Here is an 18,703-nt window from a genome sequence, read left to right on the forward strand (position 1 = left end):
TAGTTCGTTCTGATAAGCAATTGAATTGATAAGCCGGAAGCTTCCGATTTGATATAGCTTCTGCTTAAATAAGCTAAAAATAACCTGTCCCAAACATGCCTAATTCTGTCTTATCTTATGCAACTAGCGTATACTGCTTCCTATTTGATATAGCTTCTGCTTAAATAAGCTAAAAATAACCTGTCCCAAACATGCCTAATTCTTCTGTCTTGTCTTATGCAACTAGCGTATACTGTAGCTTTTATCTGTTGTGCGAACAGGTGCTGACGGAAGCCCTATAGATGTACATTCGGGCCGCTCGGCCCGGCCCGGCTCAAGCCCGAAAAGACCCGTAATGTTTGAATTTCGGGTCAGCCCGGTCCGTTTGAATTTCGGGTCGTGCCGGGCCGGCCCATGGGCCTAGCCCTCGGCCCACGGCCCGGCCCGTAATTGCTTAAACGTGCTGGGCTCATTTCGGGCGGCCCGAAATTATAAAAGCCCGAAATTCACATTACGGCCCGAAATTCAGTTTTTGGCCCGAAATTCAGTTTTTGGCCCAAAATTCCCATTAGAGCCCTAAATTCAAAATAATAATAATAAAACAAATAAAAGATAAGACAAATAAATTTGAACAAAATCAAACTTAGTATTTGTATTAAAGTTACCACAGCTATGCAATGACTACCTCGTTTATAAATCATTTTGTTAGAAGGAAAAATAGTATAATCAGGCAATCAACTCTATACAAAGTTCGTAAGTTCAGTTTATTGTCTAATGTTCATAACAAAAGCAAAATTACATCACACACTCTAATTCAAAGCTACAAAAATATATAACTAGCATTATCTCTAGCTTTGTGTTATTTATCAAGTATATGAAAGTGTGAAATAAAGTGTGGTTTTAATAAATATATGGGTCTTTTCGTGCCTCTATACGGGCCATTTCGTACCTGCTCGTGCCCGCCCATGGGCCGTGACCTCGGCCCAAACCCGGCCCGACACTAAATTATTTCGGGCCGTGCCGTGTCTGGGTCGTGCTTTTTTTTTCCGTTCCAGGCCCGGCCCAAATGTACACCTATAGGAAGCCTGATCGAATGGGCCTGCAAAAAAGCGCACGCAGCACCGCTCCGCGCTTGGCTCCCCTCTTTCACTCTTCTCTTGGGTTCCCTCCCATTCCCCCCCCCCCCCCCCCCCCCCCCAATCCGCCGGTCTCTATGGCGCCCAAGGTTCTCATGGTAAGCCACCATTTGCCCCGTCGCAGACGCCGACTAGGCCACCACACCACTGTGCTGCGCGGCCATTAATGGCGACCGCGCTGATCCCCACTCCGAACACCTTCTTAACTCCTGGTTCCTACCGCTGCAGGTCGCGGAGAAGCCCAGCATCGCTCTTTCCATCGCCTCCGCCCTCTCCGGCGGCCGCGTAAGTCCCCCCGCTGCCCTCCTCACCGAATGCGTGCTGATTATTGTTTTTAGTGTCGAATTTGGGCGAGACGTTTACTCCGATTCAGTGGGTTGTGTGGAAGGAGCTAGCCCTAACGGCCGGCGCACCGATAGGTTCTGACTCTTCGGACGTGTTGGTACTTTTGATTGGTCGCTGCCTAGTTTTTTTTCCCTGGGAGCAGTGGCGGACATAGAAGTAAAATGTAACAGGATCCAGTTAAACTAAGGTCTTTGTTCCGATTCAAAACGTACATAAGTGCCTCTGTTCCAATTCAAGTAGTGAATTAAGGGTCCAAAAACTGGAGGTTGCCCATGCTCCACGACTGGGACCATCTTTTGTTTTGAAAAAAAAATCAGAAATGGATTTCTTTATAATAAGCACAGGCTTGTCATTCTCTGCAAATTTGTAGTGCTCTAAAGTTATATGAACCAGGAAATTTGGTGGTGATATGTGTGTGTGTGTGTGTGGGGGGGGGGGGGGGTAGGAAGAGGGAAACTATCCTAATGAGCAGTAATGATTAAGGATACAAGCATGCTGCTCTTGAGGTTCGGAAGCAAGAAATAGAAAAGGCAAACAGACATCCTGCTAGTGCCTACTGCACTTGCCAGCTTTCGGTTGCCGAAGAGCCCTGACTGATGACCAGGAAGCCCTTGCAGCTTGAGCAGCGTGGCACTAGGAAGTACGAATTGCGGATTGGAGAGTGCAGCAGGCAGCGATAGCGAATGTGGAGTGGGAGGTTATCGCTGGTGATGTGCACACGCGGATGCGCCGTCAGTAGGGTAGGTAAGGCAGCTGACAGTGCGGTAGTGAGATAGGTGCCAGAGTGATTCTCTTCCTCCAAATGAAAGGCAAGAAACAAGAACAGCTGTCTATGTTAAATGTGCTATTGGACTGACATGTAGTAGACTCGCTGAAAAAAATCGGGTCACGGTCTAGGTTTGCCGACATATAGCTCCGCGCCTCCGCCAGTGTCTGGGAGCTTGAGCTACGCCCTTGGTGACTGCAAATCTGTGATGGTTCATTCCATATTTCCATCTCATTGTCTCGTTTATGTACCTATTAACTTAATGGAGGGTCAGGGGTTGTGGTAGGTAGCTGAGTATTGATTAATTTCGTTGTGGTAATTGGATTTCCCCAGTGCCATCTGCCAGGGTAAATTAATTGTCGCTGTTTTGCCTGATGACCAATGCTTAAGCTCAGTAGCCCTGGTAGTTCTAGAAGAACCATGGTTGGCCTCTGTTCCCTCTAAAAGTGTCTGCACATTTTCACTTGCTGTTACAGCCCAGCTGATATGTGCCAGACTCCTTTTTTACCTCTTGAAAAGAACAGTAGGGAGGCCCCAACTGAAATAGTATTATTATTAGGAAGGGTCAGACTTCAGAATGCAAGTGTTTTGACTTAAGAGTTCACTCGCATTGGTGTCCTTTTTCCCCAACATTCATGCAGATGTCTACAAGAAAAGGAAGCACAGATGTCCATGAGTTTGATGGAACATTTCAGGGTTCTTATGCGAACTTCAAAGTGACATCAGTCATTGGACATGTCTTAAGGTTTTGTTTTATTCTTTAGTTGTTTTAAGAGTTTTTGTCACAGCTACATCATTTAAAGCATGCACATTTGAATTATTTTACATACACATTTCTGTATATCAGTGTTGAATGTTGATATGTACAGACATGGTGGACTGGTGCATAGTTGAAGTGTTAATATTGAAAGCTACAAGTAGCTATAAACTTTAGCAGGATCTACCTACAGATGTTTAGATGCTTACAGTTTCTGAACATACATTTTTTTTGTGTTTTCTTAATCTCCTTATCTTTACCAGTGTAGATTTCCCCCCTGCATATCAGAACTGGGAAGGAACTGATCCAATGGACCTATTTGAGGCTCCAGTTCTGAGATCTGAATGCAACCCAAAGGTAATGTGTTCATTTACAACTCTAGTTGAGACAGAATGCAACTTAGTTAACTGTTAGGGGTCAACTCAGATCGTAAGACAATATAACTCAGTTAATTGTTGGTGTAACTCAACAAAGTGAAGCGGTAATAAACTCTATTATGCAAATCTACTCTACCCATGGATGGTTGATCAACTATGCCGTTTCTCTGAAATTTGAACTTATGTCCTTTGCCCTCCATTTAGTTGACTCTAGGTGGAATCTGAACAACAAATGTCCTGGTTACTGTTTCCACCATTTTTTTCGCAAGCTCTTAATTACACCTGCAGAATCTGCAAAAGCACTGAATCCTAGTGGCAGTGTTTGTCTTATTCTGTGTCTTTGTTATATGTTCCACTGTTCAGATTTTTTTTAACATATGTGTTTTCCCTCCCCCCATATAGATTATATTGTCAACAACAACAAAGTCTTTTAGGGGCTGTTTGGTTCGTGGCTAAATGTGCCACACTTTGCCTAAGGTTAGTCGTTCGAATTGAAGAACTAACCTTAGGCAGAAAAGTTAGGCAAAGTGTGGCAAGTTAGGCATCAAACCAAACAAGCCCTTAGGGCCTGTTTGTTTACCCCCCAGATTATATAATCTGGATTAAATAATCCTAAGAGGCAAACAAACAGTCCAGCTTATTTGCCCAGATTATATAATCTAACCCCTTGGATTATGATAATCCATAAGCAAGTGAGGAGGTGCTTATTTCAGATTATTTTTTTCCCACTTCCCCACTACCCTTTCAAGTTTCCTAAAAATTACCCACCATTGCCATTATAATCCACCGAATCGTTTTTGCGCCTAGTACTAGTCAATTTGGGGATGAAGAAGGTGACATGAATGCCTTCCGTGATAATATTGCTAATGCAATATTTGCCAATGTCAATTGAATTATTTTTTTTCATATATGAGTTTCAACCTAGTACAAATATAGAGGACATTCTTGTCTTCCTCATACAAAATAATCCTATTAACAACTCAAATAATCTGGGTAAACAAACATGACTACTCAGATTATATAATCCAGATTATATAATCCAGATTATATAATCCTCCAAAAATAATCCAGATTATATAATCCATGGGGGTAAACAAACAGGCCCTTAGTCCCAAGCAAGTTGAGGTAGACTTGAGTTGAAACCCAACCGAAACCACAAGTCATGGATAGTTGTTTTTCATACGCTCCTATACAAGGCTAAATCTTTGGGTATATTTCATCATTTCAAGTCTTCTCTTATTGTCTTTTCCCATGTCAACTTTGGTCTTTTTCTGTCTCTCTTTCCATTGCTATCGTGCCTTAGGATCTCACTATGCATTGGTGCCTCTGGAAGTCTTTGTTGGACATTTCAAAACGATCTCAACCAGTATTGGATACATTTTTTTCCCCAATTGATGGCTTGATGCTACCTGGTGCCTCCGGAAGTCTTTGTTGGACATTTCAAAACGATCTCAACTAGTATTGGATACATTTTTTTCCAATTGATGCTACCGTAGCCTATCACATATATCATCGTTTTGAACTTAATCCTTTCTTCTATGGTCATAAATTCAACGTAACATACACATTTCTGCAACACTTATCTGTTGAATATGTTGACATTCTGCACCATAAAACATAGCAAGTTTAATCATCGTCCTATTAAACTTTCCTTTTAGCTTCTGTGGTGCCCACTTGTCACATAGAATGCCAGATGCTTGACACTACTTCATCCACCTTGCTTTGATTCTATAGCTAGCGTCTTCGTCAACATCCCCATTTTCTTTATAGCATTGATCCTAAATACCGAAAGGTATCCTTCCTGAGCACGATTTGACCTTCCAAACTAACTTCTCCTTCCTCATGTGTAGTAGTATCGAAGTCACATCTAATATATTTGGTTTTATTTCTACTGAGTCTAAAACTTTTGGACTATAGAGTCTCCTGCTGCAACTCCATTTTCTTATTTACTCACGCATGACTTTCATTAACTAGCACTTCATCGCCGCAAAAAAATACATCAAGGTATATCCTTTTTTCATCAGCTGGCCATTCTATATATGTTCTTATCTCCTTCCTTCATACTCATGCAGTTGGTAAAGATCCTTGTACATCCTACCCTTTGCCACACTTACAACTCATTTTGTGGTCTTTTTTGCTACCTTGTACTTCTCTATGTTGTCCACACTCTTGTCATGGTACAAATGTCGATAACATTCTTTCTTCTTCTTAATAGCTCTTTGGACTTCCCCATCCCACCATCAAGTATCTTTAGCTTCGACCACTCCCTTTGATTGTTGCACATAGCTCTGAGACCACCTTCCGAGTGCAGGTTGCCATCTTCTCCTGCATGTTGTTTGTGTCATCTTCTTTTTTCCAAGTGCCCTCTTTGATGGCTCTTTTCTTGAAGACTTATGACATCTCCCCTTTTAGTTTTAAGTTTTCACCACTTTATTCTCACAATCTTTGCTTGTTAATCCCTACGGACACACACCTGTCCTGAGAACGAAGGACCGCTACCACAAGCTTACATTGAGAAACAACACACTCCTCATCTATCACCTTGCAATCCAAGCATGCTTCTTTATCCTCTCTTTTTGTGCGGACAAAGTCAATCTAACTAGAGTGTTGGCCACTACTATAGGTCACTAAATGGGATTCTATCTTCTTAAAGGAAGTGTTGGTTATCAATAGGTCAAAAGGTACTGCAAAGTTCAAGACTTCCTCTACCTCCTGATTCGTACTATCATAGCCAAAACTTCCATGAACCGCCTTGAAACCTTCGCTTGTTGCATATATATGTCCATTGAGTTGTCCTCCTATGAAACACTTTTCACTAATAGGTATAGCTCTAACTATGCCATCTAAGTCTTTCTAGAAAAGTCTCATTAGCACTCTCATCGTGGTCTGCTTGGGAGCATACGCACTAATTTAAAGATCAAACCACCCACGATAAGTTTGACTAAGATAATCCTATCTTCTTTTCTTCTCACATCTACCACATCGTTCTTGAGGCTCTTATCAATCAAAACTCCTATTCCATTTCCTTTTATAGTTGCCCCGGCGTACCAAAGCTTAAAGCCAGTATTGTCATCCTCTTTCGCCTTCTGACCCTTTAATTTAGTCCCTTGGATGCATAAGGTATTTACATGCCTCTTAGTTGTCTTAGCTAACTCCCTTAACTTACATGTAAGCGACCCTACATTCCAACTAACTAAACCGATCCTAGTTGCTTCGATTAGTTTCCTTACCCTTCGCACCCGTTGATTATGTGAAGACCCTTGCACATTTTTCAGCACATTTGGGCGCCGATGTAGTGCGCCACTAAGGAAGCAGCGACCCGATCCTTGCTCACTTGACATTGTGCCTAGATTACAACATGACGTGTCACCAAGTGGGTGCCAACCTAGCCCTTTGGTTTCATCTCCATTAGAATGGCTAGGTTTAACATTGGCTCGCCAAGTCTATCACAACTCTCCTCCTTTACTAGGGCTTGGGACCTGCTATATTGAGACAACATAGGCCAAGTTAAGGGTCATATTGTCCTATGGCTAAATACAATACTAATGTTTAGTTCTGTTAAAGGCTCATATACGCAGGCATCTAGCTCAAGAAGCTCGAGGCTGCACCTATTTGATACTTTGGCTGGACTGTGACCGAGAAGGAGAAAACATATGCTATGAAGGTAATTAAGCCTGTTATGTAACAATTATGCATACTAAATCTAGTTGGCACTAAACTATATAGACATTTGGACCTTTTCATTTTCCAACCTGCCCCTGAAAAGCAAAAACATAGGTCTATAATCGAAATGAGTTAGACATCATATGGGAAATTCTATGCTATGTCGAGCGAATAGTTAGATCAATTGATTTTTTTTGGAATTCTGGATAGAGGCGCAAGTGGGCTAGTCCACGAACCCACATATAGGCTTAATTTTGTGGGTTACGCGTGCCAACCTGCAAAATCAAGCCTATATGTGGGTTCACGAGCTAGGCCACTTGCATCCCTAGTTCTGGAGGCTATACAAATTTTGTTTCATCGTCCACATAGAACATGGATACTGCCGCAAAAGATCATTTGTAGTTATTTTTACACTTGAGAATGGCTTAGGTCCTGATCAAGGTTTTAAAGTCGTCTGACTAATCGCGATTAGTCACGATTAGTCGGCCTTATTGTCGGAGTAAGCACGATTAGGGGCTTTGACTCGACTAGGGCGACTAGGAAGCGATTAGTCATCCTAGTCACTGACTAATCACGATTAGTCGCCCGATTAGGGGTTATGTCCGACTAGCTAGTGCCTGTTTTGGGCCAGTAATTCGTCTTTTGTTCTATGGGCCGGTGGGCGGCCCACCATCTCTGCAGAACGTAGAAAACCTATGTTGCCCTACGTGTACCACACTAGTAGCACACTAATCACCGTCCCTTCTCTAGCGTGCGGCTGCGCCACATCTGCTCCAGCGGCCTTCTGCTCCGGCTGCGCCCCCTCTGCTCGAGTCGATACCCTCCAGTGTGTGGCACACGCCTCTGCTCTAGGCCTCCACCAGAGTCCACCCTCCAGTGCATAGCCGTCCTCCACTGATCCACTCCACCTCCTCCATCATACTTCTTTAGAGTGAATTAGTTTAGAGTCTGTTCTGAACTTCAGAAATCAGAAATTCAGAGTTCAGACTTCTGAGTTCACAGTTCAGACTTTCAGAGTATGTTGTTCTGCTACAGCTATAATATATTGTTGTCCTGCTACAGCTATAATCTACTGTTGTATTGCAGTACTGCTACAGCTATATATATTGATACATATTTATACATATGGTCTTGTTATAGGTGGACGACTATAGGACGACTAGAAGTCGACTAGGCTCGACTAATCAAGCAAATCGACGACTAATCGCGATTAGTCACCTTATCGGTGCTCAAGCGAATAGAGTCAACTAGCCGGCTTTAAAACCTTGGTCCTGATTGATGCAATTTGAGTAAAATGTATCGGCGGTTATCGAACTTGGCACATTGTGTCACTTGGGTCCCTGAACTCAGAAAAGCTGGAAAACGGGTCTTGAACTTGGCCGGCTTGTGCAAAATCGTCCAAAACGGTTTTGTTCAAATCGGATGCCAACGTGGTATGCCACGCTGGAGTGCACTAATGAAAGTTCGGTACTCAAGTGAGGACCCAAGTGACACATCATGTCAAGTTCGGGTACTGCGTGTACCAAATGGTGCACGACGCGCATGTGGGAGGCTCCAGTGTGGCATGCCACGCCATCCGGTTTGTGCAAATCTAGTTTTGGACGATTTTGCACGGATCGGCCAAGTTCAGGGCCCATTTTTTTGGTTTTCTAAGTACGGAGGCCCAAGTGACACAATGCCAAGTTCGAGGACCGCTGATGCATTTTACTAATGCAATTTGTACATGAGCTTTCTTTGCTTATCCTTACATATATATATGGCTTTGGCTTGCTCTATTTTACCCCCAGATATTTATAGCTCAATCAATCTAATAACAATTCCAAGCATATGTTGCAGTTATCGATTGCACTGGGATTCCTGAAAATGAGGCTGGCAGAAGAATTTTTCGTGCTAGATTTTCATCTGTTACTGAGAAGGACATATCGAGCGCCATGGATAATCTTGTTCTGCCAAACAAAGATGAATCACTATCTGTGGATGCTCGCCAAGAAATTGACTTAAAGGTTGGAGTAGCATTTACTCGATTTCAGACCCGATATTTCCAAGGAAAATATGGAAACCTTGATTCAAGAGTGATTTCGTGAGCTCCCCATCTCTTTTCACGATTCAATTTTTTTAACCAATCGCATATTGATTTTTTTTATCTAAAGAAATGCTATCAGATAACTACCTTTTTATTTTTTATTCAAATCATCATAACAATATCTTTTACATTTGCTCTGCTTCTGTCTTTTAGTAATATTTTTCCAGAACTGATTTAAGTTCGGCTTTCCTTGTAAATCAGGTATGGTCCATGCCAAACACCTACACTTGGATTCTGTGTACAACGCCATCAGCAAATCACCACATTTAAACCAGAGAAATTCTGGTCCTTGAAAACGTATATTATCAAAGATAGTGATGAAATACAGCTAGAATGGGACCGGAAGAAACTTTTTGATTTTGATGTGAGTTCATGTACTCATATGATTTAGCTTTATTCTTCGAAATGTTCTCACCATTTTCCTTAATTAAAAATACAGGTTACTGTAATGTTTCAGAAGATGGTCATCAGTGATGGGACTCTAAAAGTAGCAGATATATCTGTGAAGGAAGAATGCAAAACCCGTCCATCTGGCCTTAATACAGTTAATATGCTTAAGGTAGCACAGCTCTTACCTCTTAGAGTAACCATATCTTTTCCTTAGCTCTACTTATTAAATTTGCCTTGCTATCTATAAATCTCACTTTGTACTTACCTAGTTACCTGGGAGTGTTAAATTTGTTCAGTTCCATTTTGAAACATGATGTGTTCTTTCAATGTTCTACTGGTGTTTACTGTTATCGTATGTTGTGTCATGAACTCATGATGATCTTGATTGAAATGTGGTACCCAAGATGCTCCTGTTGGGTTATGACTTGATAGTATTAATATGAAAAAGTGCATCCGTTTCATTATGTAAGAATAGAGTAAATTTTGTTTACTTGATATTTTTTTATCTCAGGTTGCATCAAGTGCACTTGGTATTGGGCCTCAGACAGCCATGCACTTGGCTGAGCGGCTTTACACTCAAGGATTCATCAGGTTTCAGAAATGAACCTCGAAACAGCGCTATATTTTGCATTGAACCTTGTCTTATATTATATGGGAAATGTTAGTCTACCAGAAATCTAGAGGTTGTACTTTTGTTTGTTCAATTGGCACACTATGTGTTCCAAAGAGCTTCAACAAACCCCATATTATTTTTTAGAGGTTAGAACTGATGTAGATATTGACCTATCTGAGGCCTTGGTCACTAGTTATGAGTAAATTTTCATTTCACAAATTCTTGCTATAGTTTTTTTCTCGAAAGACAGGAGAACAACGCATCATTATATTAATGAGAATAGAGGTCCAAAATAGACCAAAAAATACAAAAGGGGCCAGCTATGTGTTGAAGTGTATAAGTGCATTGACTAACTTCTCATATCAGCTTAAGCTTTTGGGTTGAACTGGTCTGAACTTTTTGCCATCTAGTCTTTTTTTTTTGAAAAAAAAACACGTTTAGACCCTTGGACGACTTAATGTCGTTTTGGACCCTTTGCTCGGCGCCATACGCCATGGCGCCGAGGTAACACGGCTCGGCGCCATGACCTACGGCGCCGAGGTTATTGGTGCGCTAGACTCCCATGCCGCGCTGGCGCCTATGTGGCCGAGCTCGGCGCCATGAATCATGGTGCCGAGCTCCCATCTCCAGCCGGCCAGTTTTCCTTGCTTCTGAATTTGTACGCGACAGGGAAAACAACGCTATGCTTTGGGATCAGCTTGTTTGCCATGGCACCCAGCCAACGCTCACATGGCGCGCATGGGCATGAGGCTGCTGGGCTGGAGCTCCGGCATGAGGCTGCGGCCGTCATTTGCCTCTGCACGAACGATCTGCTGAAGCGGCGGCTGACTCTGAGGAAATGCGCTGCCTGAATCTCCCCCACGACCCCTGCAGACCACACAGCGCAGTGAACGGAGGATCATCCGGGGGCGAGAATAAGCAAGCATCTGGGGCCCCGCGTAGCTGCTGAAATTCGCATTTAGGGAGGAAAAAAAGGGAAATAGGAGCAGGAAATGGAAAGAATCAGAACAGAGGAAGTGGAGAAAGTGGGCAGCTTGCTTTAGAAGGGGGATGCACGAGCACAACGAAATCACTTAGTCCACCTGGAAAAACAGCACCTTTCTTTGTTTGTTTCTTTGACCTCGCAACCTTCTCTTTCCTTCCAAAAGACAAGTTTGGTTTTCGCAGCCGTAAATACTAAGTCAAGTTTGGTTTAAAAAGCTCCAACACAAACACATATGAATTGAATAATATGTTAAGGAAATCTAGGGTACATGCGTGGCGGATGGGGGTGCTCAGTAATTGATGTTGACCCAACCCATTTAATACGCACAGTAACGTCCTTCATTCAATCCACCCAGCCGACCACTTGCCAACCTGTGTGGCGGTTGTTTGAGCTCGGCGCCATGAATCATGGCGCCGAGCTCGACCACGTAGACACCAGCTCATCAAAAGGAGTCCAGCGCACTAGGTACCTCGGCGCCGTATGCTATGGCGCCGAGCCATGTTACCTCGCCGCCATAGCCTATGGCGCCGAGCAAAGGGTCCAAAAACGACATTAAGTCGTCCAGGGGTCCAAATGTGCATTTTTTTTAAAAAAAAGAGGGATTAAATTGCAAAAAAATCGTTGAACTGGTTACTGCGTCCACTCTAACATGGTATCAAAGACAGAGATCTCGAGTTCGAATCGTGGTAGAGGCTTTATTTGTGCCTTCACCCATTTATTTTCACGTGTGTGCCTTTCCCTCTGGCTGCGATTGCACCTTTTTCTCTAGCTGCTCGTGAGTGGGGGTGTTGATGTGTATAAGTGGATTGACTACCTTCTCCATCAGATTAAGCTTTTGGGTTGAACTGGTTAGTGCGTCCACTCTAACACTATGGAGGCCGAAAGCGAAGGTACCAAAAAAAGAACTCCATTTAGGGGTTTGAAAAAAACACGACACCTATAATACCAAGTTCTCTTCTTAAATGTGTGATTTTGTTAAGTACCACTTTGCTTGTTCTTGTCATACCCCTATAATACCAAGTTCTTCATCTACACCTTATCGTTTTTAAGGTACATCATTTACAGTTGAGCCCTGCTTTACTCTCAATGTCATCTTAAGTACACATGAGCGAAAGGGCCTCTAGCTGAATTGGTTAGGTGGTCTGAGTAGCACTCCTCAGGTCCTGAGTTCGAATCCTCGTGGGAGCGAATTTCAGCCTGTGGTTAAAAAATCCCCTCATTTGTCCCACGCCGAAGCCATAGTTGTTAAGGCGCGCCTAGGCGGTAAGGCGCCCCGGCGGCGTAAGCCGTCCTGCTCGCCTTATTCCGACACCTAAGGTGAGTGGGAGAGGCCGCCGGTGGCTCTACCAGCGGTGCCGCGGCTGCTCTAGCAGCGGCGTGGTGGCTCCTCCATGGCGTGACAGCGGCGTGCGGCGGCTCCAGCACAGCTGTGGTGCCGATACAGAAGAGAGGGAGCCAACGTGGAGAGAGAAATACTAGTGGGGAGAGAGGGAGCGACGGCTGGGAGGATGGAGTTGTGCGGCTGAGTCTTGTGGCTGTGGACTAAGGAGACAGATGGAGAGGTTTAGGAGAGAGGGAGAGGTAGTGGGCTTACTCTAGATTTAATGGACTAGGGGGCTGATTTGTAGGGCGAGACTACCTTTTCTTTTTCTCTTCTTTATTAATGTTTTTATCCTAAATGCTTTCTTAAATATTAATATTTTTCTATTTTTAACTACATTTAAGGTGTCGCCTTGCTTTACGCCTTATCGCTTAAAGATAAAAAGGGGGTCATCCGCCTTACTTCGCCTTACCGCCTTAACAACTATGGCCGAAGCATAGGTCTAAGGCCCGGTCCCGGTTGTTCTCACATGGGCTACAATGTTGTTGTGTATGGGTGGGGCAGAGTTCGGGGGTTTTCTTGACCTGCGTGAAAGAAGGTCCTCTTCTTAATATACTCGGGAGCTGTCATATCCCCTGCAGGTCGAGTTTCTTTAAGCACATATGATAATAAATTGAGTTTAGCTCAAATATTTGTAACCAAACTAGGTGTTAGATTTTAATTTAGTAAAATAGTTTTTTAACACTGCAGTTGAAAATTCCTTAGATTATTTGAAAAAGAAAACTCTTTACATAGGTGATGCTGCTGGCTGTTAGTACTAATGGTTATCTTTGCACAGTTATCCTCGTACAGAGAGCACTGCATATCCGTCATCATTTGATTTTCGAGGTGCACTTGCTGCACTATTAAATAATCCTCTATGGTCCAATGATGTCCGGAAATTACTGGATGCTGGTTTTGTTAAGCCTCGTCAAGGTCATGATGCTGGGGACCATCCTCCAATCACTCCAATGAGGTCAGCAACAGAAGCATCTTTGGGAACTGATGCTTGGAGGCTGTACCAATACATATGCCAGCACTTCATTGGAACTGTTAGTCCTGATTGTAGATATACAAGGTAGTTTGTCTCCTTATTGTTTCATAGCTAGATAAATCATTTGTGTCTTTGTTCTGTTACAGTTCACAAGCTTCTTATAAACTATAACTAAGCTAGTTATTGATATTTCCTTGCACTATGCTCTTATCTGGATATCTAGTGCTTTTCTATTATTTGAAATGCAAAATATCCCTTTCTAAATAAACATGTTTTTCAGGACTGCCATTGAGTTCACTTCAGGTGGTGAAACATTCCACTGTGTTGGGTATCGAGTCACTTCTAAAGGATTTACATCTATCATGCCATGGCTGGCTGTCAGCGAGAACAGTCTTCCTGCATTTAAAAAGGGAGACTCTGTTAGTATTCATAAGGCTGACATATATGAGGTAAGGTCTATCAGTTTGCTCAAACCACATGCACTTAACTTTTATCAGGATATGATGTTGATCAATCATAATTCTTTGTTGAAGGGAAGCACTACACCACCTGATTACCTCACTGAAAGTGAATTGATTTCCCTCATGGAGAAGAATGGCATAGGTACAGATGCATCAATTCCTGTACATATAAACAACATTTGTGAACGTAATTATGTTCAGGTTAGTTGAGCTGTTTTCTACGAGATCTTCAGAGCATCATATGCTGTGAATCTTTTGCATGCAAGTCTACTATTAAGTATGTAAATGTACAAAAAGCTGAATGCCTCTAAGGCTCTAATCTTTCTTGAAGGTGAATTCTGGAAGAAGGTTAGTACCAACACCCCTGGGAACTACGTTGATAAGAGGGTATCAGTGTATTGATGCTGATCTCTGCTTGCCAGATATCAGAAGCTTTATTGAGCAACAGATTACTCTAATTGCAAAAGGAAAAGCTGATCATCTTCGAGTTGTTCAACATGTCATTCAGCAATTTATGAAAAAGTACTCTTACTTTGTGAAAAAGGTGACATTTCTTGTTGATAATAATAATCTATGAGACTGTTGCTGTCTTCCATGGTATTTGGCAAAGTTTATACTCCAAAATGGTCAATAGTACTTTACATTTGCAGATATCTTTATTCTTTTAGTTTTAATACATATTTAAGATTCCCTGTTCTTAACAACCAAAATTCATTGATATAAGACATCAGCTATGTACTGCTATAATGCTATTTCAACTTCTTTAGAATGAATGTACTTCTTGCAGATTGAAAACATGGATGCTCTGTTCGAGGCACAGTTTTCACCTTTGGCAGACTCTGGGCGCCTACTAAGCAAGTGTGGAAAATGTGGTCGGTATATGAAGTACATTTCCACTCAGCCAATGAGGTTGTACTGTATAACTTGTGAGGATGTCTATTATCTTCCTCAGAACGGTTCAATTAAGGTAATTATTTTAGTATCATATATTGGAAATTTACCTTTATTTTATTTTTTCTTGAATGAGTTGCTTTACTTTCATGCATGGCGACACCATAGGGATGCATTGGCATATTTATACAGACAGACGCCTCCTATTACAAGATAAATCTTGGTTAGACTATCTCCAGCAGCCTCCCTATTTGACTCCCCATCTCACTTCCTATTTTAAACTCCACTCTGCAAACAGTACATTTACAGTGCAAAACAGTCCGCATGCACGGCGTTGCTGGAGTTGGCCTTACAACATTCTAACCGGTTCTAACTCTAAATGATCTGGACACATACAGTCCCGTTCTATTTTATGATATCTCTAATCTCTAACTAGACTCGGTTTCTAATCTAGCTCAAGTGGATCCTATACAATTGAGGTTATAGCCTATGTGTAGCATATTGTAACATTTCCTTCAATCATAACTTGCACAAGTTAAGTTGTCTCTGGATGAAGCCAACTTCTACATAGTCAGTGTCTTAGTAAAGCCATTTGCAACTTGGTCCTTTGTAGATATAATTCTAACTTCCAAAAGTCTTTTAGCTACTCTTTCTCTCACAAAATGAAAATAAACCTCAACATGTTTCATGGAGTCATCAAACCTTGGATTTGTTGTAAGATAGGTAGCTCCAATGTTATCACACCAGATCCTTGCAGCAGGAGGACAAGAAACCTTTAGTTCCTGTAAAAGTGACTGGACCCATACTGACTTTGTCGTGGCATTGGCTGTGGCTTTATATTCAGCTTTAGTGCTCGACCTGGAGACTGTGGGCTGCTTGCGAGCACTCTAAGATACTAGATTTGTACCAAAATATACTGCAAAGCCTCTTGTTGAGTGTCTACCATCTATGTAATCTGCCCAATCTGCATCAGAGAAGGCACTCACAAGCATGGAGGGAGACTTCATCATTTTGAGACCATGTCCAAGAGTAAACCTAGCATATCTGAGAATTCTCTTCATTGTAGTCCAATGATCAGCAGTCGTTGCATGCAAGAATTGACATATTTTTTTTGAGGGGAAAAGGTTGTAGGGGAAACCCCTACAACGCGATTTTATTGAAACTTTTTCGAAATGGAAAAAATTACAAGAAAGAACAAAGAAAACAAGAAAGAAGCTATTGAGAGTTTAGCCAAAGCAGCATACTAGCTTTAAGAGGGGTTAAATCTCAACATTTGCAACTTCAATATATCGTTGAAGCAGTGTCGCCAAGAAGAAAAAGGAGGAGCCTCATTCTTAAAGATGAAGTCATTCCTCTGCTTCCAAATTCCACATGCAGTCCTGTAATTTTATTTTATTTTATTTTTTCTTAATTGCTATAACTTGTTTCTTCCATTTCTTTGCCCTTAGTTTGTGTTCACCACTTTGTTTCATGCCAAGTTATATTCTAAAAGCATATATCCCATTATCCTATGTGCTTTTTTGTGACAAGCTCAGTTTATGTCTACTCTTTGATTAATAGTTCTTGTCTTTCCAGCTTTACAAGGAAATCGTATGCCCTCTTGATGGTTTTGAGTTGCTTTTGTTCTCGATGGTGGGACCTGATGCAAAATCTTTCCCACTGTGCCCTTTTTGCTATAATTGTCCTCCATTTGAAGGCATCGACAAACTCTTTGGTGCTCTCAAGCTCGATGACACCGGCAAGGTTGGGAAAGGGGCCGGCATGCCATGCTTCCTTTGTCCTCACCCGACATGCAAGCAATCTATGATCACTCAGGGAGTTTGTGCTTGTCCTGAGTGTAGTGGTACCCTGATTCTTGATCCAGTTAGTGCACCCAAATGGCGGCTTTACTGCAACATGTGTAATTGCATTGTATTGCTCCCACATGCTGCTCACAGGATCACCACTACAGATAAGAAGTGCCTAACATGTGAATCTACTATCATTGAAGTTGATTTCAACAAGAAAACCACCCCTCTTCAAGATGGAGCTACATTGCATGAGGGATGTATCTTATGTGATGATCTGTTGCATTCACTCATTGAAATGAAGCATGGTAAGTCATTCTTTATTCGGAGAGGGAGAGGAAGAGGCAGAGGGAGAGGTCGGGGCAGAGGAAGCAGCCGGGGTAGAGGAAGACGAGGGAACTCAAGGTATGATGATCCTAAAATGAGTTTCCGGGATTTTTGAAGATTTTGGACAACCAACATTCGGTCACTACTCACTACTTTGTAAGTATGTCCAAAAATGCTAATTTGGTACTTATTGTGCATTATTGCTGTGTTTTTTTTTGCATAACCACATCACTTATCTGCCATAACTTTCTAGAGTAGATTGTTAGATCTTTCTGTACTTGACTAATTGGTGCCAATATATTTCTTTAAACCAAATGAAAAGAGCAACGATGTTGGACTTAAATTGTCCAGAAATGAGATGCACCTGAAGCATCTGTTGTTTATTTTAGACAATCAGATATACAGAAAGATGTCTACCACATTCGAAAGCCAACTCACATCTCCATACAGAAATTTATCGTGCAAAGTGTTTTTTATATAAAAAGTATATGCTACTACTATTTGCATTCATGTTATAGTATATCTATATGTTTCTGATTTTTTTTTGAAGAGACTCGATCTTATGTATCTACTTATTGTCTTTTTGCCTTTGCTCGGTAGTTCCGTAGCCGGTTTTTTCGGACGTTTTCTAGGATCTGAAGGAACCGCTATAATGACCACCACGTGCGTTTCATTTGAGTTTGGATTAGGAAGAACAAGGCAAGTGATGATGAAGCATGAGCATGTGTGTCTTATTATATACACAATATTTGATAATATCCTTTGGTTCTTTAATTGAAATTTGAGCCTATTACCTTCTTGTATTGAATTATTGATTTCCTTTTTATGTCTATGTAGATCTTTTATATTTTGAAATGAGCATTTCTCCATAGCAGCCTTCAATGTTTATATGCAGGTCTGCTTCTTCGTGACTGCTGCCAAGACTGCCCCGGCTTTGGAACACAGGAATTTCACAGGAATTAGTTCAAAAACATAGGAAAAACACATGATTCAGGAAATTTTGTTTATTCCAAAGGAGCTGTAAGCCATGCTTAGGCAGGAAACTGACCATCATCTGCAACTTTGTCTTGCGTTCAGTTACCCCCCAGAATGGAGTCAATATATTACTAGAAAGTGACTTAAGAGTTAATTGCTGCCCCATGTCTGTATTGACACACACTGAATCTGTAGTTTGATTTCAAATTTTTGATAGAACAAGGATCAACTCAATTGTATTACTCAGTAGTGTTTCTGTAATACTCAATCATTGACAGAAGAGCTCAGGTAGGTGAGAATTGAGAACTAGCTCAATATGACAAAGGCACCAGTCAACAGATTGAAAGCTCAACAAACTCCTCTCTTTGCAATATTTGGTTGCACCTAAATAGCTTCTTCTGAGCTGTTACGATTCTTCTAGATGGATTCTCGATTATAACAGAAGAAAACGATGGTTGTCTATGTTATTGTTTTGCTCATGCTGCAAACGTATATTTTCTGGGACGGCATTGGAGCATTCGACACTGTTTGATGCCCTGCACTAGGTAGCTGGTGAGTTGTTCAGCTCGAATCTCTTAGACTTGAATTGCTTCAAGTTGTCTCAAGCCCCCTGCACACCAACTTAAGATATCCGCTTAAAAGTTCCCTCCAAGTCCAACCAAAACTGATCCCGCGAACCCTGACGAATGAGGGTCGTGTTCACAGAACCAACCAATTCCTCTGTTAGTCCGTTGCTTTGTGGAGGGAGCAAAGCTTTTGATTCGAACATGAAAGGCAGAAAGGAAAAAGGTGCCCCGTGACTCGTGCGTGTGAA

At 41.9% G+C, this 18,703-nt stretch overlaps 1 protein-coding gene across 5 annotated transcripts; it reads left to right on the plus strand.

Moving 5' to 3' along the window:
• Positions 1 to 1,058: 1,058 nt before the first annotated feature.
• Positions 1,059 to 18,245, plus strand: LOC100383032 (DNA topoisomerase 3-beta). 5 transcript variants are annotated; one of them, XR_002263322.2, is made up of 17 exons: positions 1,069 to 1,213; positions 1,344 to 1,400; positions 2,868 to 2,971; positions 3,247 to 3,340; positions 6,925 to 7,024; positions 8,860 to 9,103; positions 9,308 to 9,470; positions 9,546 to 9,665; positions 10,008 to 10,087; positions 13,254 to 13,532; positions 13,729 to 13,897; positions 13,982 to 14,110; positions 14,241 to 14,453; positions 14,697 to 14,876; positions 16,376 to 17,070; positions 17,515 to 17,613; positions 17,810 to 18,245. XR_002263322.2 is itself a non-coding variant. In XM_035961046.1 (16 exons), the coding sequence occupies exons 4-15, from the start codon at positions 3,293 to 3,295 to the stop codon at positions 17,027 to 17,029; spliced, it is 2,379 nt and encodes a 792-aa protein (XP_035816939.1). In that variant the 5' UTR covers positions 1,059 to 1,213; positions 1,344 to 1,400; positions 2,868 to 2,971; positions 3,252 to 3,292; the 3' UTR covers positions 17,030 to 17,070; positions 17,810 to 18,245. The 5 variants fall into 5 exon arrangements, 4 of the variants coding, with proteins under 4 accessions (XP_035816939.1, XP_020396227.2, XP_035816940.1 ...); XM_035961046.1 differs by lacking the exon at positions 17,515 to 17,613 and having other exon boundaries at positions 1,059 to 1,213; positions 3,252 to 3,340; XM_020540638.2 differs by lacking the exon at positions 17,515 to 17,613.
• Positions 18,246 to 18,703: the final 458 nt, after the last annotated feature.

The sequence above is a fragment of the Zea mays genome, chromosome 7 (assembly GCF_902167145.1).
Source record: "Zea mays cultivar B73 chromosome 7, Zm-B73-REFERENCE-NAM-5.0, whole genome shotgun sequence".
Classification (NCBI taxonomy): domain Eukaryota; kingdom Viridiplantae; phylum Streptophyta; class Magnoliopsida; order Poales; family Poaceae; genus Zea; species Zea mays.

What these genes read in the sequence shown, in the direction of transcription:
- LOC100383032 (XM_020540638.2), top strand. Translation starts at nt 1,073, where the DNA reads ATGGGCCTGCAAAAAAGCGCACGCAGCACCGCTCCGCGCTTGGCTCCC. An exon ending in CCGCCCTCTCCGGCGGCCGC is followed by an intron (nt 1,401 to 2,867) that starts GTAAGTCCCCCC and finishes ACATTCATGCAG; the next exon opens with ATGTCTACAAGAAAAGGAAG. An exon ending in ATAAGGCTGACATATATGAG is followed by an intron (nt 13,898 to 13,981) that starts GTAAGGTCTATC and finishes TCTTTGTTGAAG; the next exon opens with GGAAGCACTACACCACCTGA.